General features: G+C 41.7%; 1 protein-coding gene across 2 annotated transcripts in view; it reads left to right on the forward strand.

The window, feature by feature from the left end:
• Window positions 1-27353, forward strand: part of ARL3 (ARF like GTPase 3) — a 55959-nt gene that overhangs the window by 12632 nt on the left and 15974 nt on the right. For both annotated transcript variants that reach the window (XM_076009817.1, XM_012770176.2), the window contains exons 3-5: window positions 76-192; window positions 15038-15088; window positions 17545-17730. In XM_076009817.1, the coding sequence (XP_075865932.1) occupies window positions 76-192; window positions 15038-15088; window positions 17545-17730 (354 nt within the window). The remainder of the gene's footprint in view (window positions 1-75; window positions 193-15037; window positions 15089-17544; window positions 17731-27353) is intronic.

Raw genomic sequence — 27353 nt, forward strand, 5'->3', positions numbered from 1 at the left:
ATTAAATGTAACATTGTCAGAATTACAATCTTCAACTTTAATAAAACTTGATGTTTTTGCCCCTGTCTGTTTCAGGGTTTTAACATCAAAAGTGTACAGTCACAAGGTTTTAAACTGAATGTGTGGGACATTGGTGGACAGAGGAAAATCAGACCATACTGGAGGAATTATTTTGAAAATACCGATATTCTTGTAAGTACTCCTTCTGATGTGCTAATTCATAGTATTTTCTGCCTTGTATTAGGAACATTAACACCTTAGTGTTTTTCCTTGTCAGTAATTCCACTGCCATAACGTTAATCACTGGGAATTTAGCAGGGCTAGCAGAAGGCTGCAGATTATAAAAGGGAAACATCTTTGTGTAACTTGTATAAGATGTTTTGCTGTTGCTCAGTAACAGTGTTGTGCCCACACCCACCTTGGCAAAATAAAGTATTTATTAATTACCATAGTGATTTGAATAACAGAAGGGACGTCAGAAGATCATGCCACAGATTTTGTCAACCCAAGGTAGTCAACTAATCAAGTGTATCTCAAAGAGAGCAACCAAGATAGGGAAAGTCCTGGAGACTGCGATGTATAAGGAACAGCTGAAAGACCTGACAGTTTCTTCCTAGAAAAGAGACTGCTTGGAACTGTCTTCAGCTGCTTCAAGAACTAACTTAAGTCAGAGGGATTAGCCTCATCTTGAAGAGTTCTAGGAGACTGAGCAAAGAGCACGATTTGGAGTATTAGGGTGACAGAATTTAATTCAGATTAAAGGAGAAGTTTCCTATAATTACAAATGTCCAAAGTAGAATACGCTGCCTCATGCTTTTGGGGATGCCCTGGCTCAGGCAGAGCTGAGATATTAGCCTCCAGCTCATTGTCACTTCCTTCAGGACTACTGTTTCAGAATTCCCACAGATTTCTCTATCCACATACATGATTTCTCTAATACCCCAGCCTCTCAGTTCCTTCATGTCCCCTCCTCCAATGGTCTTATCATTAACCCTACCTTAGCCACATACTCTCATGATCATACCTTAGAACTAAAGGGTCTCATGAACTTGGATGGGAAAAACATTGCATATCATTTTTGCTCACCCCTAACTGAAAGTTTGCATTTACTTCAATTATAACCATAGGCAATAAACTGTAATAATGACAGCCATATCTGTTTTTATTACTCATAACAATTATCTTGTATCTCAAACAGCTTCATTCTCTGCTGTTGTTTCCTAGGTATCTCTCTCTCCTGGATCATTCCTATGAATATGCATACATCCTGTAGTTTCTCTTATTTAAAAAAGAAAAACAAGGACAGGCACGGTGGCTCAGCCCTGTAACCCTAGCACTCTGGGAGACCAAGGTGGGAGGATTGCTTGAGCTCAGGAGCTGGAGTCCAGCCTGAGCAAGAGCAAGACCCCGTCTCTACCAAAAAAAAAAAAACACACACACAAAAACACTCTTTTCCTGCCTGTACATCCTCCTCTAGATACTGTGTCCCAATCCTCAGCCTCCCTTTACAGTAAAACTCCTTGAAAGAGTTTCCTATGACCTCTGTCTTCCCTTTCCCCCTTCCTGGTAACTCTTGAGCCTTCCATTCAAGCTTACTGATAACACTACATCGCTAACTCTAGGGTTTAGTTTTTTTTTGTTTGTTTGTTTTTTTGAGACAGAGTCTTACTTTGTTGCCCAGGCTAGAGTGAGTGCCATGGCGTCAGTCTAGCTCATAGCAACCTCAAACTCCTGGGCTCAAGCAATCCTCCTGCCTCAGCCTCCCAAGTAGCTGGGACTATAGGCATGCGCCACCATGCCCGGCTAATTTTTTCTATATATATTATTTGCCCAATTAATTTCTTTCTATTTATAGTAGAGACAGGGGTCTCACTCTTGCTCAGGCTGGTTTCGAACTCCTGACCTTGAGCGATCCTCCCACCTCAGCCTCCCAGAGTGCTAGGATTACAGGCGTGAGCCACCGCGCCCGGCCTAGGATTTAGTTTTCATTATTTATCTTACTTGGTCTATCAGCCCATTTAACATAGTTAGTTGAAACATTGTCTTTCCTTGACTTCCAGGCTACCATTTTATCTTGATTTTCCTCCTAATTCATCAGCTACTCCTCCTCAATCTCTATTGCTTTTTTTTTTCCTTGCCTCCCAACCTCTAAATGTTGGAAAACCCCCAGAGTTCGTTCCTTGTGTTTTTCTTCTCTGAGTTACTGCTTAGGTGTCCTCATCCTGTTTCAGTAATTACCACTTACATGCTTGTGCATCCCAAACTATTATCTCTAGCCTGGAATTCACCCCTGAACTTCAGTTTCATATACAGTCATGTGCCACATAACAATGTTTGGTCAGTGATGGACCTCATGTATGACTGTGGTCCCATAAGATTCTAACACAGCTGAAAAATTCTTATCACCTCATAATGACATAGCTGTCGTAGCACAATATATTATCTTTTCTATGTTTAGATATGTTTAGATACATAAATACTTACCATTGTATTACAATTGCCTATAGTATTCAGTACAGTAACATGCTGTACAGCTTTGTAATCTACAGACAATAGGCTATACCATGTAGCTTAGGTGTGTAGTAGGCTGTACCATCTAGGTTCGTGTAAGTGTACTCCATGATGTTTGCACCAAGATGAAATCGCCTAAGGACACATTTTTCAGAATGTTTCCTGTCATTAAGCGATGCATTGACTATACAGCCAGCTGCCTATTTGACATCTACACTTCAGTGGCTAGTAAGCCCCTCAACATCAATATGTCAAAAACCAAATTCCTATCTTCATCCACTCCTACTCAGCTCTGCTACTCCCACCGTCTTCTGGGTAAATGGCAGTTCCATTCACCCAAAACAGTGCTGTCATTTTGGGCTCCTTTTCCTCTCATTCCCCACACCTGATCCATCAGCAAATCCTGTGTACCTGTCATCATCAGACTTATTTTTACTTGTTCATAACCTTTCTCCCCCATTGGAATGTAAACTTCATGAGGACAGGAACTTTTTTTTTTTTTTGACACGGAGTCTCACTCTGTCGGGCTAGAGTGGCCTGGGCTAGAGTGCCATGGCATCAGCCTAGCTCACAGCGACCTCACATTCCCGAGCTCAAGCGCTCCTTCTGCCTCAGCCTCCCAAGTAGCTGGGACTACAGGCATGCGCCACCATGCCCAGCTAATTTTTTTTTCTATATATATTTAGTTGTCCAATTAATTTCTTTCTATTTTTAGTAGAGACGGGGTCTCTCTCTTGCTCAGGCTGGTTTCGAACCCCCTTCCTTGAGCGATCCTCCCGCCTCAGCCTTCCAGAGTGCTAGGATTATAGGCGTGAGCCACGGCGCACGGCCCCAGGACAGGAACTTTTGCATTTTTTTAACTGTTATATCTCCTGTGCCTAGAAAAGTGCCCAAATGAGTGAAATGGATCATTGTTATGGATGGATTCTCACATTAGTTAGAACGTGGAGTTATATAACTTATAAATTCTCTTCTAACTCTGAGGTTCTGTGATTCTGTATTATTGTGGTCAAGTCTAAGGGCTTGCTAATTCCTTCTATAAAATGGGTATAACATCTACTTCATGGGGAGGTTTATGAAAATTAGTGAATTTATTCACTCACCATGATTCTTATAGGAGAATAATACCAAAATGTAAAATTGTACTATCATCAACAAACACATTTGAGGTGTTAAAATGAGCAGCACACAGGTTTATCATATTTCTGGTCCTCTGTGATGGTAATTTCCAGTCTATTCCTGGTGCCAGGTTAAAGGTTTAAATGAAGAGAAGAAAAAGATAAGACACATGCATCCATTTATCCATCTATTCAATCAGTACTCCTCTAAAATGTATTATATACCTTCTAGGAGAATAGAAAAGAAAGGTTGGGGAGAAAAAAAAAATTTTCCTTTTAAGATCAAAAGAAACTCTGTAATCTCAAATAAGGTGTCCATTCTTCACATATAATTTTTTAATTTTAGAAATTTTCAAAGGTATGCAAAGGTTGAAAAATAGTATAATGAAATCCCAGATACCTACCCATCACACAGCTTCCTTAATTTCAGTTTTGGCAATCTTGTTTCATCTCCCCATCACTATTTTTTATTTTAAGTATTTTAAAGCAAATTCCAGCCATCATATTATTATGTCACTCACAAATACTTGAAGTATAAATTCAAAACATCAGTTTCTAAATTGTTATATGAAACTATATGTTAGGAAAACTAACTATTAGAGAAATTTTTTAAATCAACAAGGAAACTCCTGGAACTAATGATTATAGCTAGATTTCAGGATATAAGGTTAATATACAAAAGTTAGTTGCCTTCCTTTATATCAGCAATGAACAATTAGAACTTGAAATTAAAATCAGAATACCATTTAGCACCTCAATAAATGAAATATTTAGGCATAAATCGAACAAAATACTTATCAAGATGTCAGTTATACCCAATGTGATATATGGATTCGATGCAATCCCAATCAAAATCCCAGGAAGTTATTTTGGGAATACTGACAAACTGATTCTAAAGTTTATATGGAAGGGCAAATGATTTAGATAGCCAACATAGCACTGAAGAAGAACAAGTTGAAGGACTGACACCACCTGACAGCAAAACTTACTATTAATATAAAACTGGAGTAATCAAGACGGCATGTATCAGAGAAAGAATAGACAAATTGATGAATGGAACAGAATAGAGAGACCAAAAATAGACCCACATGAATATAGCCAACTGATCTTTAACAAAAGAGCAAGACAATTCAATGGAGTAAGGATAATCTTTTTAGCAATGGTGCTGGAACAATGGGACATCCACAGGAAAAATTTTAAAAAGAATCTATCCACAACCTAACCCCTTTCACAAAAGTTAACTCAAAATGTCAAAATGGTCTTAGACCTAATTGTAAAACTTCTAGAAGATAACATAAGAGAACATCTAAGTGACCTTGGGTTTGGTGATAAGCTTTCAGATATACCAAAAACATAATCCATGGGGAAAAAGTACTTGAACTTTATTAGAATTTAAATTTCTGTTCTACAAAATACACTGTTAAGAAAATGAAGAGACAAGCCACAGACTGGGAGAAAATATTTGCAAAACACATATGTGATAAAAGATGTCCAAAATATACAAAGAACTCAACAATAAAAAACAACCTGAATTTTTTTTTTTTTTTAAGACAGTGTCTCACACTGTTGCCTGGGCTGCAGTGCTGTGGTGTCAGCCTAGCTAACAGTAACCTGAAACTCCTGGGCTCAGGCGATCCTCCTGCCTCAGCCTCCCAAGTAGCTGGGACTACAGGCATGTGCCACCATGCCCGGCTAATTTTTTCTATATATTTTTAATTGTCCAATTAATTTCTTTCTATTTTTAGTAGAGACGGGGGGGGGGGGTCTCACTCTTGCTCAGGCTGCTTTCGAACTCCTGACCTTGAGCGATCCTCCCACCTCTGGCCTCCCAGAGTGCTAGCTAGGATTATAGGCGTGAGCCACCTCGCCCAGCCCAAACAACCTGATTTAAAAATGGGTAAAAGATCTGAACAGACATCTCACCAAAGAAGATATAGAGATGGCAGATAAGCTATGAAAAGATGCTCCACATCACATGTCATTAGGTAATTGCAAATTAAAACAACAATGAAGGCCGGGCATGGTAGCTCACACCTGAGATCCTAGTGTTCTGGAAGGCTGGGGTGAGAGGTATCGCCTGAGCCCAGGAATTTGAGGTTGCTGTGAGCTAGGCTGACACCACAGCACTCTAGCCTGGGCAACAGAGTAAGACTCTGTCTCAAAACAAACAAACAAACAAACAAAAAACCCCAATGAAGCCAGGCACATTGGTGTGCAACTATAGTCCCAGCTACTCAGGAGGCTGAGGTGGGAAGATCATTTGAGCCTAGGAGTTCAAGGCTGTAGTACATTATAATTGTGCCTGTGAATAACCATTGCACTCCAGCCTGGGCAACATAATGAGACTCTGTCTCTAACAAAACAAAGAAATTAGAAAATTAGATGCCACTGCACACCTACTAGAATGGCTAAAATCCAAAAAACTGCCAATACCAAATGCTGATGAGGATGTACAGCAACAGGAACTCCTGTTCGTTGCTGGTGGAAATGCAAAATGGTACAACCAATTTGAAAGACAGTTTACAGTTTCTTACATAGCTAAACCTAGTCTTACCATATGACCCAGCAATACTGCAAGATATCTACCCAGTTAATTAAAAACTTATGTTCCACACAAATTCCTGCACATGAATGTTTATAGCAGCTTTATTCTTTTTTTTTTTTTTTTTTTTTTTTTTTTTTTTTTTTTTGAGACAGAGTCTCGCTTTGTTGCCCGGGCTAGAGTGAGTGCCGTGGCGTCAGCCTAGCTCACAGCAACCTCAAACTCCTGGGCTCGAGTGATCCTTCTGCCTCAGCCTCCCGGGTAGCTGGGACTACAGGCATGCGCCACCATGCCCGGCTAATTTTTTTTATATATATATATCAGTTGGCCAATTAATTTCTTTCTATTTATAGTAGAGACGGGGTCTCTCTCAGGCTGGTTTTGAACTCCTGACCTTGAGCAGTCCGCCCGCCTCGGCCTCCCAAGAGCTAGGATTACAGGCGTGAGCCACAGCGCCCGGCCTAGCAGCTTTATTCTTAATTGCCAAAAACTGGAAGCGGCCAAGATGTCCTTCAGTAGGTTAATGGATAAACAAACTATGATACATCCATATAATGGAATATTATTCAGTCATAAAAAGAAATGAGCTATCAAGCCACAAAAAGACATGGAGGAACCTTAAATGCATGTTGCTAAGTGAAACATATCAATCTGAAAAGGATACATACTCTGTATTTCTAATTAAATTACATTTTTAAAAAGGCAAAACTATAGAAATTAGTAAAAAATTTCTATTAAATAAAAGATTAGTGATTGGCAGAGATCCAGGGGGAGTGAGGGGAGGAGATGAATAGTGACATGCAGGGGGCTTTCAGGGTGGGAAAACTATTCTGTATGAAATATACGTGACCTTTGGGGCTTGTAAAAACCCACAGAGGCCAGGCACAGTGGCTCACGCCTGTAATCCTAGCTCTCTGGGAGGCCGAGGTAGGCGGATCGTTTGAGCTCAGGAGTTCGAAACCAACCTGAGCAAGAGCGAGACCCCGTCTCTACTATAAATAGAAAGAAATTAATTGGCCAACTAATATATATAGAAAAAATTAGCCGGGCATGGTGGCCCATGCCTGTAGTCCCAGCTACTGGGGAGGCTCAGACAGGAGGATTACTTGAGCCCAAGGAGTTTGAGGTTGCTGTTAGCTAAGCTGACACCATGGCATTCACTCTAGCCTGGGCAACAAAGTAAGACTCTGTCTCAAAAAAAAAACACAAAAAATACCCATAGAGCTTTAAAACATGAAGAATGAACCTAATGTATCAATATTGGTTCATTCATTGTAACACATGTACCACAGTAATGCAAAAAGTGACCAGGGACAGGGTGAGGTAGGTATATGGAATTCTGTGGTATCTCCTCAACTCTGTAAATCTAAAACTATACTTTAAAAAGTGTATTCATTTTTAAAAGGCTATAGATTCCCTTTTCCTCTTTGAATCAAGAGTTAGGAAAAAGTTCCTGTTGATGTGGTAAAAAATAGAGCAGAAAATAGAGGAAAATAATTAATAAAAAAATTTTTTTTTTTTCGTCAGAAATGGACTACGAAAAAAAATTTTTTTTTTAATAAAAAAGAGTTAGGATAAAGCAAGTGGCTGAGTGAAATAACATTCCTATCTGTTCGTCTGCCGGATTAAGGTACTTGAAAAGAAATACCCAAGGAAAAGAACTATATAAGGACAGTAATGATTGTGAGACTCCATAAGGAGGTCTCAGACACTTTCTGGTCTATAGGTAAGGGTAATTTTAAATCATAAGCTCTTAGCACGTGGAGGATAGACTGCAAGGTAGTTGTCACAACCCTGGATTCCACATTCTCATTAGCTGAGAGCTCCCAGCAATTAATGTGCAATCCAGCAACAATCAGTTCAAAGCAACCCTAGAGAAGCTTTCTCTGGTGATATTAGGCATTAGTACAAGATAATATTTTAGATTGAGAGTCAACCTTCCATTATTTTCCAGTGCCATTTGAGATTAAACAAGTTTTGGGGAGCAGCTGAGTCCCCAGGGTTAGATTCTAAGGCCTTGTGACTTTCAGTCCTGTCTGCCAGTCTTGTAGCAGCTTGGAGTGGCACTGGTCGATGGGTTATATTTGTTTGTCTGTGTTTAATAGTCTCCCATTGTTGATTGAAAAACACTTATTACACTAGACTGATTTTACGCTGCCTAGAAGAGCAGGATTGAGGCTTGACACATTTAGTTGCCTGTTTAACTCTTTTCAATTATCTCTAGAGTGCCATAACAAAATCTTGCTTTAGAGTAGGGGTCAACAAATTGATCCAGCCTGCTTCCCATTTTTGTATAGCCTGCAAGCTAAGAATGGTTCTTACATTTTTAAGTGGTTAAAAAAACATCAAAAAAGAATAATATTTCATGACATGTAAAAATCATATGAAATTCAAATTTCAGTGTCCATAAAAAGTTCTGTAGGAACAAAGCCAAATACATTTGCTTACAAATTTTCTATGGTTACTTTTTTTTTTTTTTGAGACAGAGTCTCGCTTTGTTGCCTAGGCTAGAGTGAGTGCCGTGGCATCAGCCTAGCTCACAGCAACCTCAAACTCCTGGGCTCAAGCAATCCTTCTGCCTCAGCCTCCCAAGTGGCTGGGACTACAGGCATGCGCCACCATGCCCGGCTAATTTTTTCTATATATATTAGTTGGCCAATTAATTTCTTTCTATTTATAGTAGAGACGGGGGTCTCGCTCTTGCTCAGGCTGGTTTCGAACTCCTGACCTCGAGCAATCCGCCCGCCTCGGCCTCCCAGAGAGCTAGTATTACAGGCGTGAGCCACCGCGCCCGGCCTCTATGGTTACTTTTTCTCACTACAATAGAATAGTTCAATAGTGGTGAGATTGTATGGGCTACAGGGCCTAAAATATTTATTACTTCTCCTTATGGAAAAAGGTTGCCCACTGTAGCTTAGGAGCGTGAAGTGGTTCTGTAATGGTTTGAAAGAGTCAGGGTAACTCCTAAAAGTGCCAGAGTTATTCTCAGGGAAGATGACACACAGAACATCTGACTTTAGCTTTATTAATTTGGGGGAAGTGACTAAGGAATAAAACTTGAAATATGATAGAAGGGAGGGAATAGGACAGCCTTCCATTCATCTTTAGGCCCAGAAATAATAACAGCCTTTTGATAGTTAAAAATACACGATGTTTTATTTCAGGGTATATTCATATTACTACTAAACTCCATTTCCTCTATTGTTATCAGCTTTGTGTTTAAACTTAACATAATTAAAACAAAGTAACTTTGTCATCATTTCCATATCTAACGTGTAGGATATCAAGGGAGATAGATCTCAAACACTCGAAAATAATCCATCTCTTGTATCATGTGCACAGTACCGTACACGCCTGCCCATCAGTCTACCAGAAGCTTGAAAGAGCACACACAATTGAAAACCACAGATCACCCAGACACCTCATTTGTCAGTTCCATCCCCCTCTCAGACTTTTGCTCAAGCTATCAATAAAAAGCCACACTTTTTAGCGTCCTCTCTTCTTGTTGCTGTCTGTGTCTGGTGGAGAAATACTTACAAGAATAAAATGGCCAAAAGGTGGCAGCAGGAGGGAGGAGGAGCAGAGGCAAGAGGAGAAACAAAGAGCCCTCCGTCCACACGCTGGGTGAGCCGGAGTTGGCTGAACTTCCATCAGGAAAAAATCTTTCTCTCTAGGTCTTCTTCCCATAACCAAATAAGAATTTCAAAGCAATTGACAAAAAAGATGTGAATTGGCTTTGCCTGAAGCATCATGCTGAGTGCCATGGATTACAACCTTAATTTAGAGTGGCTTTTGTGACTTATTTTTGAAGGTCTGTATCATTTTAACGTCAGTCAGAAACACAATAAATATTTAACTTTCTCTGATACTTCCTGGTTAAAGACCAGAACATTTTTGATTATTAGTTTGTTTTGGGATTTAAATTCTTTTTTCTTTCTTTTTTTTTTTTTTTTTTGCATGACTAGATTAACCAATAGCTATGCTATTAAAAAAAAAAAGGCTATCCTTTATCTATTGTCTAGAAGGAAACAGATACTACATGGAGAAACTGGGAAGGGCTGGGAAGGGGACAACTAGGACAAGAATATACTGCTGCAGAAAGACATATCAGACTAGTTTGTGCCTATGACTTTTTCACTTGGCCCCTTTCTTAAGAAATAGATGGGGCAGTTCTTTTATAGACTTAAATTCCTGGAATTATTATGTAGTCATTTTTCAAATTTTATAAAAGTTAATTGAGAAAAATGATAAATCATAGGAAGAATTTATGGATAGTTTGGAAAATCCTTTTTTTGAATCTTATAATGAAAATGTTTCCTGTGAAATTTCATGTCAAAGCAACAAATAGCAAATTATTATGAGTGAAAATTAAAGCTTTCTTCTCATTGACCATCAGCCTCTAAGTTCTCTGGTATTGGTTAATCTAGTAATGAAAAAAAAATTTGGTCCTCTTTTTTGTCTACTACTATTAATAAAACTATATTTCTTTTTTTTTTTTAGTTATTTGATATTTAACATAACTCTGAATTAAACTATCTTTCCATTTCTCATCATCCTCTCCCAATTGTTTTTCATCATATCAAACGTTGATTTCTTAACTATATTGTTAATCCCATTCTCAGCCTTATGTCATCCTCCTCCTCCCTACTCTCACCTTTATTCCTACCTTTGCTCCCAGCACAGCTTCCTCCTGCTCTGTAATTCTTTTCTTGCCCGAGGACCCACACACAGCCTCCAGGGAGCACCTCCCAGCCCCAAACACAGTCCCAGCAATCACCTGACTCTTCTTCCCTCCCTCACATCTAATTTTCATTCATTTCATGAAGGAAGATTAGAAGGGAACTTTCCACAGGAAATAAAAATAGTTAATGTGTTTGGGGTCTATAACTATAGGTGATTTTTCTTTCTTTTTTTGTTTTACATTGTTTTGCTTTTGCTATAGGATGTTATTGGACTATACATGCTGTTTCCAAAATGTGAGCTCTGCTGGTAGAAAACTAAGCTACCACTATGTTCTGCACCGTGACTTATCAGATATGCGTGTCTGTGGTGTGTAGAACCCATTAATGCATGTATTGACATTAAGTCATAGTAGTATTTTTTTTTAAATATAATTCCCAAGTTAAGGGAGCAGAACTAGGACTAAATTTTAGTAATTCTAGCTATGTTTATTGAGTGCATGCTATGTGCCAGGTACTGTGGACTATGTCTTATTGCAAGAGTCAGAATAGTATTAATAACAAAAATTGGCCGGGCGCAGTGGCTCACACCTGTAACCCTAGCACTCTGGGAGGCCAAGGCGGGCAGATCCTTTGAGTTCAGGAGTTCGAGACCAGCCTGAGCAAGAGCAAGACCGTCTCTACTAAAAGTAGAAATAGAAAGAAATTAATTGGCCAACTAATATATATAGAAAAAATTAGGGCTGGGCGCGGTGGCTCACGCCTATAATCCTAGCACTCTGGGAGGCTGAGGCGGGCGGATTGCTCGAGGTCAGGAGTTCAAAACCAGCCTGAGCAAGAGCGAGACCCCATCTCTACTATAAATAGAAAGAAATTAATTGGCCAACTAATATATATAGAAAAAATCAGGCCGGGCGCGGTGGCTCACGCTTGTAATCCTAGCACTCTGGGAGGCCGAGGCGGGTGGATTGCTCAAGGTCAGGAGTTCAAAACCAGCCTGAGCGAGACCCCGTCTCTACTATAAAAAAAATAGAAAGAAATTAATTGGCCAACTAATATATATAAAAAATTAGCCGGGCATGGTGGCTCGTGCCTGTAGTCCCAGCAACTCGGGAGGCTGAGGCAGTAGGATTGCTTAAGCCCAGGAGTTTGAGGTTACTGTGAGCTAGGCTGACGCCATGGCACTCACTCTAACCTAGGCAAGAAAGCAAGACTCTGTCTCAAAAAAAAAAAAAAAGAAAAAATCAGCCGGGCATGGTGGCGCATGCCTGTAGTCCCAGCTACTTGGGAGGCTGAGGCAGAAGGATTGCATGACCCCAGGAGTTTGAGGTTGCTGTGAGCTAGGCTAATGCCATGGCACTCACTGTAGCCTGGGCAACAAAGTGAGACTCTGTCTCAAAAAAAAAACCCCAAAAAACAAAAATTATAAGGCCACAAAAAATCTTGAAACCAAACATACTCATCCTTCTTCCTCCTATGATTCTCTAAGAAGAAACATATTCTTTTTTTTTTTTTTTTTTTTTTTTGAGACAGAGTCTCACTTGTTGCCCAGGCTAGAGTGAGTGCCGTGGCGTCAGCCTAGTTCACAGCAACCTCAAACTCCTGGGCTCAAGCGCTGGGACTACAGGCATGCGCCACCATGCCCGGCTAATTTTTTCTATATATATTAGTTGGCCAATTAATTTCTTTCTATTTATAGTAGAGACGAGGTCTCGCTCTTGCTCAGGCTGGTTTCGAACTCCTGACTTTGGCAATCCGCCCGTCTCGGCCTCCCAGAGAGCTAGGATTACAGGTGTGAGCCACCACGCCCGGCCAAGAAACATATTCTTGAGTAAAAAAGCTGAACTTGGTTCCTGGTATAATATTTAACACTAGTGACTCTAAATGAGAGAGTATTTTTTTTTTTTTTTTTTTGAGACAGAGTCTCACTTTATTGCCCAGGCTAGAGTGAGTGCCGTGGCGTCAGCCTAGCTCACAGCAACCTCAAACTCCTGGCTCAAGCAATCCTTCTGCCTCAGCCTCCCAAGTAGCTGGGACTACAGGCATGCGCCACCATGCCCGGCTAATTTTTTGTGTATATATATATATATTAGTTGGCCAATTAATTTCTTTCTATTTATACTAGAGACGGGGTCTCGCTCTTGCTCAGGCTGGTTTCGAACTCTTGACCTCGAGCAATCCGCCCGCCTCGGCCTCCCAGAGAGCTAGGATTACAGGCGTGAGCCACCGCGCCCTAAATGAGAGAGTATTAAGCAAAGGAATTTTAATTGTTTTTTTTCCCAAAAGAATGGATTTTTATTATAACACAGAATTTGACTTGTGTACAGAATGCGTGTATTTTATGCAATTTAAGGCATATAATGGTGAGAGTTGAAGATTGCTTTTTAGTTTTGTTTTTAATTGAATATGCTCTTTTTTTTTTTTTTTTTTTTTGAGACAGAGTCTTGCTTTGTTGTCCAGGCTAGGGTGAGTGCCGTGGCATCAGCCTAGCTCACAGCAACCTCAAACTCCTGGGCTCAAGTGATCCTCCTGCTTCAGCCTCCCGAGTAGCTGGGACTACAGGCATGTGCCACCATGCCCGGCTAATTTTTTCTATATATATTTGTTAGCCAATCAATTTCTTTCTATTTATAGTAGAGATGGGGTCTCGCTCTTGCTCAGGCTGGTTTCGAACTCCTGACCTCGAGCAATCCGCCCGCCTGGGCCTCCCAGAGTGCTAGGATTACAGGCTTGAGCCACTGCGCCCAGCCTGAATATGCTCTCTTTTAAAAGAGTATTTCCATTACACCATTAGTTTAATAACAATTTAAAATTCTTTAAAGGAAGTTTTAAAAATTGATAATTTTTAGATTAGCAAGTGGAAAACATTTAATACATCATTTAATAAAAAAACTACAAAATTATATCTCTAATTTTCTTTAATTTTCATTCATTTCATGAAGGCAGATTAGAAGGGAACTTTCCATAGGAAATAAAAATAGTTAATGTTTTGGGGGGCTATAACTATAAGTGATTTTTCTTTCTTTTTTGTCTTACATTATTTTGCTTTTTGGTATAGGATGTTTATGCAATAGCTAAAATTCAGGGATTAGGGAGAAAGCTTGGGACTTGTAATTTTTGATAAATCTCAAGACTTCTCTTGCTTCTGGCAAAGCTTGTGCCCTTATTATTCCCAGTATTTGATCTTGACCTCTAAGCAGAGCAGCCTGAAAAGGTAGGAATGGAAGGAGATCATTGTGTCTCCTGTGTCGGCATCTGAAGTCAGCATGTAGTTAACGCTGCAAATGGTACCTTCAGAGGGACAATCCTCAAGGAATATAGGATTGTAAATGCCTCAAAGCACCACCCCTTCCAGTCTGACGATCTGGGAAGCAGCATAGCAAAGTGGTTAAGAGCAACTGTGGGCCAGGCACGGTGGCTCACACCCGTAATCCTAACTAGCATTCTGGGAGGCCGAGGCGGGTGGATCACTCAAAGTCAGGAGTTCAAAAACAGCTGGAGCAAGAGTGAGACCCCATCTCTACTAAAAATAGAAAGAAATTAATTGGCTAACTAAATAATATATAGAAAAAATTAGCCAGGCATGGTGGCGCATGCCTGTAGTCCCAGCTACTCAGGAGGCTGAGGCAGGAGGATTGCTTGAGCCCAGGAATTTGAGGTTGCTGTAAGCTAGGCTGACACCACAGCACTCTAGCCCAGGCAACAGAGACTCTGTCTCAAAAAAAAAAAAGAGCAACTGTGGCCTTAACCATTAAATGTGCTTGAGTTTGTCAAGTACCAGATGTAACTTGAGCAAGTTACTTACATTTATTTATGTATAAGATGGGAAAATAATGAGATCTATATCAAGAGTTGTAATAAGGATTAATAGAGTAGATCTAGTAAGAATGTTTAGTGACATATCAAGTGCCCATTAAACGTAGCTATTTTATCCCACTTGGCTTTCCTGAATTCCTAGACTTTGGAGCTTTGCTGGAAATATTTTCTGTGCATTTCCATTTAATTCATTCATTAATTAGTTTATTGTTAATAGTTTGTTTTGCATCCATAGATGAGGTGAGAATGACCAATTTCTATATATTGTGCTAATCGGAAATCTGCTAACTGGGGTCACCTGTTTCTTTCGTAGAAGTTGTCCTGTCTTTTTCTATCTCTGCCTGTTGAAGTAACCTTCTGTTTCTTCACAGATATATGTAATTGACAGTGCCGACAGAAAAAGATTTGAAGAGACGGGTCAGGTAAGTAATTCTTCTGTTTTATATCAAAGATCTAGTATGAAAAAAATTATCATTCTGTTAAGATATTTCCCAAATAACTGAGTATTCATTAATCTACCTTATAAATGTGTGAGAGAGAAGTATTTTTTGTTGAACCTTTATATTTCAAACAGGATGGTCATTCTGGAAAATGGGCAAAAATGCCAGTTGTCTAAAAAGAAATTAGTTGGGAGTCCTTTAAACAATTTTTTATTAAAGTCTTTTGGCTATTTATTTATTTATTTTCAGAGAGAGGTAGATCTCACTCTGTTACCCAGGCTGGAGTGCAGTGGTGGAACATAGCTCACTGCAGCCTTGAACTCCTGGGCTCAAGTGATCCTCCCACCTTAGCCTCCCAAGTAGCTGGGACTATAGGTGTGCACTACCATGCCCAACTAATTTTTTTATTCTTTTGTAGAGATGGGGTCTAACTATGTTGCCCAGGCTTCAAGTGATCCTCCCACCTCAGCCTCCCAAAGTGCTAGGATTACAGGGGTGAGCCACCACACCTGGACTAAAGCCTTTTAGCTTTAATCAAATTGAATATACAAGATATAAGCAAATGGAACTTAGCACCATGCTCAAAAACTCTTTGGCATTCTTCCCGAAGAAATGAACCTCAAGGAACAATTCACTTATAATTTCTGTTTACATTTTTCAATACCCATGTAATTGATCCAGGGTTAACTTTGACTAATTTGAAAGGATGAGAAGAATTGTACAAGCCAACTAAGCCACTTTTGTTTTCAAGCCAGGGGATAAGGTGTGCCTTCAACCAAATATGGCTTCAAATGCAGGGCACATATCATCATGATTACACCATGTAATTTGTACACAGTTTTACATAGAGAAGCAAAGGGCGTAGACCATTTTACTCACAGTGGGTTCACTGATAGAAGCTGGAGGGGAGTGGATCTCTTTGGAGAAGTGTGCAGAGTCCTGGCCTGTGTCCTAAACTTTGGGAGGTGGCCTTTTAAAGGTAGCAGTCCTCATGTTTATGTTCCTTTTTCTTGGAAATTGGGTTGAGAACTCTCTAGATTCATGAAGACAACTCATCTCCCTTCTATACCCTGATAATTTCTGGATCATCACTCATGTGAACCAGTGCTAAGTGTGAGCTTGGAGGTGGAGGAGTCATATATAATCATCTGCCTTTTGAACCATCCAGTTATCTTCGAAAGCTCCAAGTGTTTTAAGTAGCCAAAATGTGGATTCAACAGGGAAGTACTTATTGCAGACAGAATGAACATATAGTTTAGATCCCAACCTATAACTTAAATATCAGGGACCTTGCCAGATGGACTAATAAAGTTATTTGAGAGGCCGGGTGTGGCAGCTCACGCCTATAATCCTAGCACTCTGGGAGGCGGAGGCGGGCAGATTGCTCAAGGTCAGGAATTCGAAACCAGCCTGAGCGAGACCCCATCTCTACTATAAATAGAAAGAAATTAATTGAACAACTAAAAATATATATACAAAAAATTAGCTAGGCATGGTGGTGCATGCCTGTAGTCCCAGCTACTCGGGAGGCTGAGACAGTAGGATCGCTTGAGCCCAGGAGATTGAGGTTGCTATGTATGAGCTAGGCTGATGCCACGGTACTCACTCTAGCCTGGGCAATAAAGTGAGACTGTCTCAAAAAAAAAAAAAAAAAGTTATTTGAGGATGTGATTTTAATGAAATGTGATATATGTGCACGCATGTTTTAGAGATAAAGACTAATGAAACAGAATTATAATCTCTAAAGCAATTGCTATTTTGAGTTTAAATTATACATACACACATACATGAAAAGTTATTTGCAAGCTGGGTGCTGTGGCTCACACCTGTAATCCTAGCACTGTGGGAGGTCAAGGTGCCTTGGGAGGACTGCTTGAGTTCAAGAGTTCAAGACCAGCCTTAGCAACAGTGAGACTGTCTCTAGTAAAAATAGAAAAATTAGCCAAGCATCATGGCACATGCCTGTAGTCCTAGCTCCTCATGAGGCTGAGGCAAGAGAATTGCTTGAGCCCAGGAGTTTGAGGTTGTAGTGAGCTGTGATGATGCCACTGCATTCTACCCAGGGCAATAAAGCAAGACTCTGTCTCAAAAAAAAGGTTATTTGTAAATAATAACCTTGAGTAAGTTTCAAATCTCTAACTACTACTTGTATTCTCCTTTGAACAGTGTTTCTCAAAGTGTGATCTATGAATCACCTGGGGATTTTGTTAAAAATGCAGATTCCTGAGCCCTGGCTCAGACTTTTCAAAGTCAGCATCTCTGGGTCAGGCTGAGGAACCTGCCAGGGAATTCTTGCACAGGCTCCAGTTTGAGAATCACTGCTCTTCAAAATTACTAGTTGATAAGCTTGACTGTTACATTTTTTTCTAATTAGAAGTGCATGGTTAAATATCATAGATTTCATCCTTCCCTCCCTCTTCTTCCTTAAAATGATCCAGGAACTAGCTGAATTACTGGAGGAAGAAAAGCTAAGTTGTGTGCCAGTGCTCATCTTTGCTAATAAGCAGGATTTGCTCACAGCAGCCCCAGCCTCTGAAATCGCAGAAGGACTGAACCTGCATACCATCCGAGACCGAATCTGGCAGATCCAGTCTTGCTCAGCTCTCACAGGAGAGGGCGTTCAGGTGAGATTACAGGACGACTTGGTCACTGGCAACATGGCAGCCAACCAAGGTGGTCTGTCTCATTGGTTAGGCTGATCTAGATAGAAAAAGGTATGAAACAAATAGATGAACCATTCCAAGATGAGAGAGCATGGAGGCATATGGGTCTTTTCTACTTAGAAAGCAATCAGATATCATGACATGTTTCAAGAGAGCCACAGATAGGCCATCCCACATATGCAACAAGCTTTCCCTGTCGGGTAGAATGTCAGAACAGAAGACTTTGAATATTGTTTCTAACTCTAGGATTCTTGATGATTGTGTTGGGGTTCTGTGTTGTGTCTAATATTATGGATGCTACATATCTGTATGCCCAAGGTGATGACTATTGATAATCATATACATATTGGTTATCCTAGAAGTGTTTTTGTTTCTTATGTTGGTTATCTCCCCTGCTTTCTGGGTTGGTGTGTGTCTGCTGCTACTTACAGTTGATTTCCCACTGGGAGTCCTCTGCTGACAGAAAGCCTCATGCTTTGTACTGAAGAACTCCGTGCTGGAAGAGCAGGCTTCTCCTCATTTAATATTAATTTAGGGCAGAAAACGGTTATATCTCAGACACCCAAGAGGCTGTATCATCAAAGAATGATAAACAGTTTCAGCTCTGATGCCTCCTCCCAAGCAACCTCAAATCAGCTGACGCTCTGGAGTCAGCCCTCCGGGACGACTCTTACTCCGAAGCCCCCAGCCTGCTCCACTTGCCTCGTGTTAGGCGTCTGGTGTAACTGCCAGGGGTGTCACACGGTGCTGTCAGAGCGGACAGTACTGCTCCAGGTTAACCCTATCTAAGGCAATACCATCTTCCCTCGATGCCATATGGCATATGTCTCTCACAGAGTAGCCTGTTTGCTTTCTCTGACCTTGGAGTGTTGGGATACCAGGGGTGGATTCTCAACCACTGTCCCGCGCCTTCTTTCCATTTCCCTTCTAATATTTTTCTGCCCTCTCTCCTAAAACATTTGACACTGATTTATCTTAAAACAGCCTGTCTACTTTTATCCCAAGCAAATAATCACTTCCTAGAATTATCTCAATTCTGTCAGGTTTGCTGATTGATTTTTTCTTTTTTAAGAGATGGGGTCTTCGGGCATGGTGACTCATGCCTATAATCCTAGCACTCTGGGAGGCTGAGGCGGGAGGATCATTTGAGGTCAGGAGTTCGAAACCAGCCTGAGCAAGAGCAAGACCCCGTCTCTATTATAAATAGAAATTAATCGGCCAACTAAAAATATATATAGAAAAAAATTAACCGGGCATGGTGGCACATGCCTATAGTCCCAGCCAATCGGGAGGCTGAGGCAGAGGGATTGCTTGAGTCCAGGAGTTTGAGGTTGCTGTGAGCTAGGCTGACGCCACAGCACTCTAGCCCGGGCAACAGAGTAAGATTCTGTGTCAAAAAAAAAAAAAAGAGATGTGGTCCAGCTGTGTTGCCCAGGCTGGAATACAGTGGGTATTCACAAGCACAATAATGGTGTTAACTCCTGGCCTCAAGCAATCCTCCTGCCTGAGTCACTGGAGTAGCTGGGACTATAGCTGTGCGCCACCATAGCAGCGTTGCTTGGTCTTTTTGCTACGCAAATAGCCAGGGCTTATTCTGTGCTTGGCTTCTCTATCTGAGGGCAGACAGCATGGGCCAAGCTCCCTGTCCTCAGACCACTTAATACCTGCACCCTTAGAAACTCTTTGTGCATGCTCGTGTGTTGTGGGGGCGCCTAATCAGCCAGTGGTTACTTCAGCCATGTAGGCAAAATGGATTCTGGAGCTCTGTAGGTCTCTGTGAGGTTTGGCTTTTGAGGAGAGATTTTTTGGTCTTATTTATTTCCTTCCTTCCTTCTTAAATTCTGATTATAAAAGTAATGTATTCTTACTGTTAATTATATAAAAGCATATAGGCCGGGCATGGTGGCTCACGCCTGTAATCCTAGCACTCTGGGAGGCTGAGGCGGGCAGATCGCTCAAGGTCAGGAGTTCAAAACCAGCCTGAGCAAGAGCAAGATGCCATTTCTACTAAAAAATAGAAATGAATTGGCCAACTAATATATATATTAAAAAAAATTAGCCGGGCATGGTGGCACATGCCTGTAGTCCCAGCTACTTGGGAGGCTGAGGCAGTAGAATTACTTGAGCCCAGGAGTTGGAGGTTGCTGTGAGCTAGGCTGATACCATGGCACTCACTCTAGCCTGGGCAACAAAGCGAGACTCTGTCTCAAAAAAAAAAAAAAAAAGTATATAAAGTTGAAAAATGAAAATTTCTTTCCTATCCCCCAATCCTGCTCCTTAATAGTTTTATTCTTCTAGCCGGGCGTAGTGGCTCCTGCCTGTAGTCCCAGCTACTCAGGAGGCTGAGGCAGGAGGATTGCTTGAGTCCAGCCTGGGCAACATAGTGAAGAGGCTCATCTAAAAAAAAAAAGAAAAAGAAGTAAATAGTTTTATTCTTCTACAGTCTCCCTTTTAAAGTTGCTATCATGCCGGGCGTGGTGGCTCACGCCTGTAATCCTAGCACTCTGGGAGGCCTAGGCGGGCGGATTGCTCAAGGTCAGGAGTTCGAAACCAGCCTGAGCGAGACCCCGTCTCTACCAAAAATAGAAATAAATTAATTGACCAACTAAAAATATATATACAAAAAATCAGCCGGGCATGGTGGTGCATGCCTGTAGTCCCAGCTACTCGGGAGGCTGAGGCAGGAGGATCGCTGAGCCCTGGAGTCTGAGGTTGCTGTGAGCCAGGCTGACACCACGGCACTCACTCTAGCCTGGGCAACAAAGTGAGACTCTATCTCAAAAAAAAAAAAAAAATTAAAAAAAAATTAAAGTTGCTATCACATACGTGATTATATGTCTATCAGGTGTCAATTAGCCTCATTTTTCAGCTTAATTTATAAGCTGGTCCAACAAGTTTACCACAGCCCAGGATGTTTTTGAATGGGTGAACTCTGATAATTTTATTTAGCTTTCTCCAATTATAACATACTTTTTAAACAATCAAGTTTTGCCTCACATAATTCCTCTGATTGTGGGTAGGCTAGTATTCATGAGGCGAAGGTTATTTTGACAAAGATGAGGCCCAGGAGAACTAGTAGCTTCCTTGTGTTTCTATAGACCACTTCAGCAGCCTCTTAGAAAGTTGAGAACATCTTGAGATTGAGGTCTATAAAGATGAGACTAAAGAAAGAAATACATTTTTTTGTGCATACTCATAAGAAAGTGAGCTTACGAATTTCCAGCCAGCCCCTGGCTGGGCATGATCTGGGCATGAAAAATTAGATTTGGATAAAGTAAAGAAAAGTAACATTGCTTGAAAAAAATATTTTTATAAAAAAAAAAGAAAGAAAGTGAGCTTACAGCCCTATAATCTTTTTTCACCTGACCAGCATGTTGAGTAGAAGAAGCAAAGCCAGAATTAAAGGTGAGGCTCTTGTTTCTCCAGCCAGCCTCAGGGATGTAAAAACAGAGAACTAGAGTTATCTAGAATCAGTATGCAGAGCAATGGCATTAAAGTCAGGGACATACCTCACAAGTACAGGCCTGGCGAGGTGGCTCACACCTGTAATTGGGCCGAGGCGGGCGGATCACTCAAGGTCAGGAGTTCGAAACAAGTACACAGAAAAATAAAAAAATTAAAAACAAATAAAGTCAGGGACACTGCTTCAGAGGAGCCTGGAGGTAGAGAGGGAGTGCCTGCCATTTCCTCCCCAGCCCCTACCCCACCCCATGCCACTGCTGTCTGGTGGGGAGTGTCTGTGTTATGGCTGTATAACCACTAGAGGTGCACAGTGCCCCTTACAGGATCTTTAGGCCAAAGAAGAGGCAGCAAGCTACTAGGCAGTTGGGGGGGAGGGCCGGGGAGGGCCGCAAAATAAACCACTTTGAATAAAGTGAGATTTTTATATATGTTTTGACTTTGATAAGGAAGTTCTTAGATCAGGGGCCTTCAGCTACCAAATTCACAGGAAATGATATCAAGAGAGATCCAACAAAAACTATGAGCAAAAAAAAAATAATAATGATTTTTGTATGGAGGAGAAATAGTTTGAAGGTCACTTAATTAGTTTAGTAGATAGTACCATGGTGTATAGAATTGGGTAGTTAAGACTGGGATTTCAAGGTTAATGAGATTAGATTATGGTTAATAGAATGATATAAATTTAGAGAATTTAACCATTATTTGAAATGGGTTATTTAATAAAAATGTTAATTAAGAAGGGAATCTGCTGTCTATTGTCCTTTAATGGTAACCTTTGGGGACTAGAGAAAGGTCGTAGAGTTTTTCTGTGGAGATGCTTTTCATTTTGAGACACTGATTGACCATGTCTCTCCCTCAGGTAACGCCTCTGACCTAAGCACTTGTCCACTCACCAGTTTCTTGGTTTTTACCTTAGAAAGAGTCACTTAAGTGGAATTCCTTTCCAGCATTGCTTAGTTGAAGTACAGGCCTTAAATGATTCTTGTTAATTAAGGCTTAAAATATTCCTAAAAATGAAAGACTTCACTAGAAAAATGTTCATAAGATCTAATTGTTTAGGGTTCACTTGCAGACATGGATAATGTGTAATAATTACTAAAATTCCCTAAATTTCTTATTCATCTTCCCTACCCCATCTTACCTTCCCAAAAGTTGGTTGGTAACAGGCAAAACTACCACAATGCTCAGGCAACATCTCACACCACAGTTCTAATGACCCTGAAAGAAAATGTACAAAGGTTAGGAAAAAAAAAAGACCTGGAAATTTCTTACAGTTCTAGGTGTTTGAAGACAGAATCTCTGTTTATATTGCATGTGTTTGTATGTGTGTGTCTACTCAAAATGCATTTGAGAGATCCATCTTCTACTGCTAAGTAATAGGACCCTCAAGTGGGCAAGCTGGGGGGACAGCCACATCTGCTGGACGACAAGTCCCGCCCCACTGCGGACTAAGTAGGACGGGTATATCACTTCTCATTAGTTGCATGGCTTAAACACAGGATTTGAGGTTATGGAAGTTAGCGATTCCTGGGATGGATTTCAGGGCCTTGTTCCACCTGATGTTCTGAAAGCAAACATATGTCTTCACAAGGATGGGCAGTACCATGTGCTGTTCAAGAGCCCCTGCTCTGGGTGTGGAAATTGACTTTAGAGAGAGTTTGGAGTAGTTCTTTCTTTGCCTGATTGATGGTGACTAGGAGGCCAGCCCATTGTGTAATTAAAGCAGGTTTTCATGGGAAACTGTCAGGAGCAGAGAATAGGTAAAGGGCATAAGAAGCTGAAGGATAACATCAATTTTGGAAACACTGCCCTGCCGAGAAGCCCACAGTCCAGAGGAGTGATCAGGAGACCCAGTTATGTCAAGTAGATGAGGCAGAAAGAGGAGAAATTGAAAAATGGCTAGGGGGAGAACCTATAACTCCCTCAGCCAGACTCCTTCTAAACATAGGGGATGCCTCCCTCTGTGCCCTCAAGGTTAGGCCTGGGTCCCTAGAACCTCTCCTAAGATACAACACTAAGCACTGGAACTCTTTTTTTTTTTGAGACAGAGTATCGCTTTGTTGCCCAGTCTAGATTGAGTGCCGTGGCCTCAGCCTAGCTCACAGCAACCTCAAACTCCTGGGCTCAAGTAATCCTTCTGCCTCGGGCTCCAGAATAGCTGGGACTACAGGCATGCACCACCATGCTCAGCTGGTTTTTTCTATATATATTAGTTGGCCAATTAATTTCTTCCTATTTATAGTAGAGACAGGGTCTCGCTCTTGCTTAGGCTGGTTTTGAACTCCTGACCTTGAGCAATCCACCCTCCTCAGCCTCCCAGAGTGCTAGGATTACAGGCGTGAGCCACTGTGCCCGGCCTGGAACTCTTATTCTTTTATTTTCCCTTGGGTGTCTAGAAAATAGTGAACAAAGGATGTGGCTTAGAGCCAGAGAAAGGTATAGAGAAATCCATCCCTCTTCTGCCTGCAGACCTGAATTTGAACCCCAAACCACAGCTCTCCTTGCTGTTGTAGTTTCAGGTGTTTGAAGACATTTTCTAAAACAGTGTGTGTGTGTTTGTGTAATTAAAATTACACTGGCTTTGAATTTCCTCTCAAGGCGGAGATCCACAGTTTTAACCTGGCCTTTAAGCATGGTCATCACAAAGACCTGTCTTCACCCATGGCCAGTGATTGTCCCCTGGGTGTTGCTGTCCAGGTAGGCCACCACCTCATGCTCACCTTTTCTTTTTGCACTTATCACATATTCCCTCTCTTCCTTCTCTAAATGGAAGGATGAGCCAGGTCACAGTCTTTCGCTGCCTCCCTTCTATAGAAAGGGTCGTTGGCAGCCTGAGCCGTACTTCAGAGTTAGGCTTGCAGATGGGCACTAAGTGCCCACTAGCCCAATTTCTTGGTTTTGCTTCTTTTTCCTTGATCTACGGGACTTTTCCCTAATACAGCAACAGAATTTCGGTATTTTTAAAAATAACATTTACCACTTCTTTCTAGGCCTGGCATCAGTTGTTACTGACTCTAGATGTACACGGAACTGCTTAACTGTGAATTAGAACTCAGCTTTATCTTTAAATTGATCAAACTTTTCTGTAGATGAAGCAAGCAAGCTCAGGACATACGATGTTGCTACCTCTCTGGTACAATGCCCTTTGTCACCAGAAAAAATATTAATAGCAAGCAATGTTTTATGTATGCTGCATCCAGCTGCTCCTTGACCCTAGGGGCCCAGTGGCATGATGGGATAGGCTACATTGCTCAGCAAGGGTTTGAGCTCCTCGTCATCTTAAAGCAATTACTGATGTGACCTCATAGTCTGCATGGCTTTAAAAACCAGGCCCACCCAACCATGGCTGCCACTGCTTCCTTCCAACTATCGAGCAGTGATGGATACAATGTACAGAGATCAAATTAAAAGGAGCAGCACAGGCAGAGACCACTCTTACCGTAGAAAGAAGCAATGTACCCTAAATCCTGGGACATAGAGATTCCTTCCCATATGGTTAGGGGCATTTCTTCCAATGGTTATATTAGAGAATAATATTGTGACATGATGAAATTTATTTCCTCTCTGTGAGGCCAAACACAGCTCAGTATTTGAAGTTCGATGTCTCTCTTTAGTCTCTATTATTGAATTGAAGCTAATCAATTCAAATTCAGTTTCAGCAAGATTGGTCAGGGGAAGGTGCAGCGGAGGAGGAAAGGGAGGATTATTCTTACCATAAGATTGTCATCCCCATAATGAAGATCACATGCAGAAAATTGGTCAAACCAGTTTTTAACAATAAAGGTTCAACCATTAAACAAACCTATGAGTTAATTTCCTACTTTAGAGGCAGAGCAATAACCTACTTCAAGTAAACGATCACCTTTTCTCAGTTGTCTGTTTCAAAAAACAAAGCTTTGCCAGATAAAAGTAGTAATGGTGTGGAGCCTTCATTTAAACATAAGAAGTGGAAGGTTCCTCCTCTTGTAAGTATGTAGTCTCTAAATGTAGGGTTTCTACTGGAGGTGGTGGTCTGAGTGGATAGTTCACATACTAGGGTCATGCAGCCGTGTAAAAGTGCAGGCTTCCACACACATAGATACCTGGCAGCCCAGAAACCTTGAGAGTTGCGTGGCCAGAAACAGCCTCTGGCACTGTCAGCTACGTGCTTGGCTGCTGCTACTCCAGTCTCGGGCCCCTGTAATCAGCTGAAGTCATGAGGAAGAAAAAACTGGAATTGCTCCCTTCCCATCTTCAGGGCGATTCCTCACTCCTTACTTTTTCTTTTTGAGACAGTCTTCCTCTGTTGCCCCGGCTAGAGTGCTGTGGCATCAGCCTAGCTCACAGCAACCTCAAACTCCTGGGTTCAAGTGATCCTCCTGCCTCAGCCTCCCAAGTAGCTGGGACTACAGGCATGTGCCACCATGTCCAGCTAATTTTTTCTATATATTTTTTAATTGGCCAATTAATTTTCTTTCTATTTTTAGTAAAGACGGGGGTCTCACTCTTGCTCAGGCTGGTCTCGAACTCCTTAAGCTCAAGAGATCCTCCCGCCTCAGCCTCCTAGAGTGCTAGGATTACAGGCATAAGCCACTGGCCGGGCCACTCCTGTAAGCTTGAGGCAGATGCGCTTCCCCCCATCAGTGGCCCATATTCATGGAGAAATGGTAAACAGCTCAAGAGCACAGGCTGCCTCTGCCATGCCCTGTCCTGTGCCTTCATCTCCCCATCTGGGAAACAGAAATAATAATAGGACCTACTTCACAGGCTTGTTACAAGGGTTGATTTTAAAAGATATAAATTAAGTGTAGACTGCAGGCCAGACACCATGCTAGGTTCTGTGAATACAACCTCCAGCAGGTCTGACACGACCCTTCCCCTCAGGGATCCTGGAGGACGCTATTATCTTTCCTTTCCAGTGGGCAGCCTGACAAAGCTTACCCCTGATTTGATTGACGAGTATTATCACTGTGGATTATTGCCTCCCTCACACCTCCCACCTCCAGCCCAGCTTCTCCTCTGGCTCACCACAAGAAGAAAGGAGCAGCCCTCCAGGGTCCTCCCAAGCCAAGGGCTGCCTCAGGCCACGGCCCCCTGTTTGCCCCTGTGCTTCCCACACTCCTTCAGGTGACCGGATGTAGCCGCAGGGCGCCGGAGCCTCAGCTCCACCAGTGGGTACTGGCCTGTGAGCGCCCTCTGTTGGCAGGACTGTTGCTGGGAGGGCTTCGCCACCCTGGCCCTCACAGACATCTGGAGACACTGGACACTGCCCCTCAGCAGGGCTGTGCTGTTCAAACCCCCCTCTGCCTCCGTGACAGATACCCAGGATAAAGCTACCCTGCACCCTCCACCTCTGCTCTGGGCTCCTGCAGCTGAGTAAATATTTTTCCTATCTCTTTGCTTGCATTCATGTTCAGTTACATATAATAAAAGAAAACCCCCTCCTTAATCAGCCATTTAACAAGAAAAAGACAAAACGGCATTCACATGGTGTGGGAACACTGTGCTTGGTTTCTCTGAGAGATGGGCTGATAAAATGCCGCAAGTCTCCACCGAGGCAAGCGTGTTGTGCTGCACCTTTGAGAGCGTGCGGGCTCCTGAAGATGGAAAGTGCCGCATAAGTGCTGAGCTATTCAGCTTCGGAGGCAAGAGAAGATGTTTATCTTATTCATCCCTCTTTTATTTGTAAAATCTTTTTTGTCTCCTGGCAGGTGATCATTTTTTTCCTGGAAACCAATTAGCTACTAAAATTAAACATGCTTCTCTTTAAATTAATCCTTTTCATAAAATGGTCTTAAAATTGGCCTTGGCTTTTCAGAGTAAGTGGCTGACCTAGTTGTAATGAGAGATGCGTTCGGAGTCTCCCTTTCTCCCACCTGGGCATTCCTCCCCACTTCCCCCACTGCCAGGTGCTCTATACCTTTGGGCTTTCGGCCATGGCCAGCCTCATCTTGGCAAAGGCCATAAGGTAAGGTCCACTCTGGGACAACCGTCAGATTATCTGGTTCCCCTGCCCAATTGCACGGATGGCAACGGGCAGAGTTTTAATCACTGTAAATTCAGGTGCAGGTCAGATTAGCCAGGAGAGAGGATGCCTGCTGGTTGTTTTGCAGTGATGTATTGTTTATGGGATTAATGTTCCG

The sequence above is a fragment of the Microcebus murinus genome, chromosome 14 (genome assembly GCF_040939455.1).
Source record: "Microcebus murinus isolate Inina chromosome 14, M.murinus_Inina_mat1.0, whole genome shotgun sequence".
NCBI lineage: Eukaryota > Metazoa > Chordata > Mammalia > Primates > Cheirogaleidae > Microcebus > Microcebus murinus.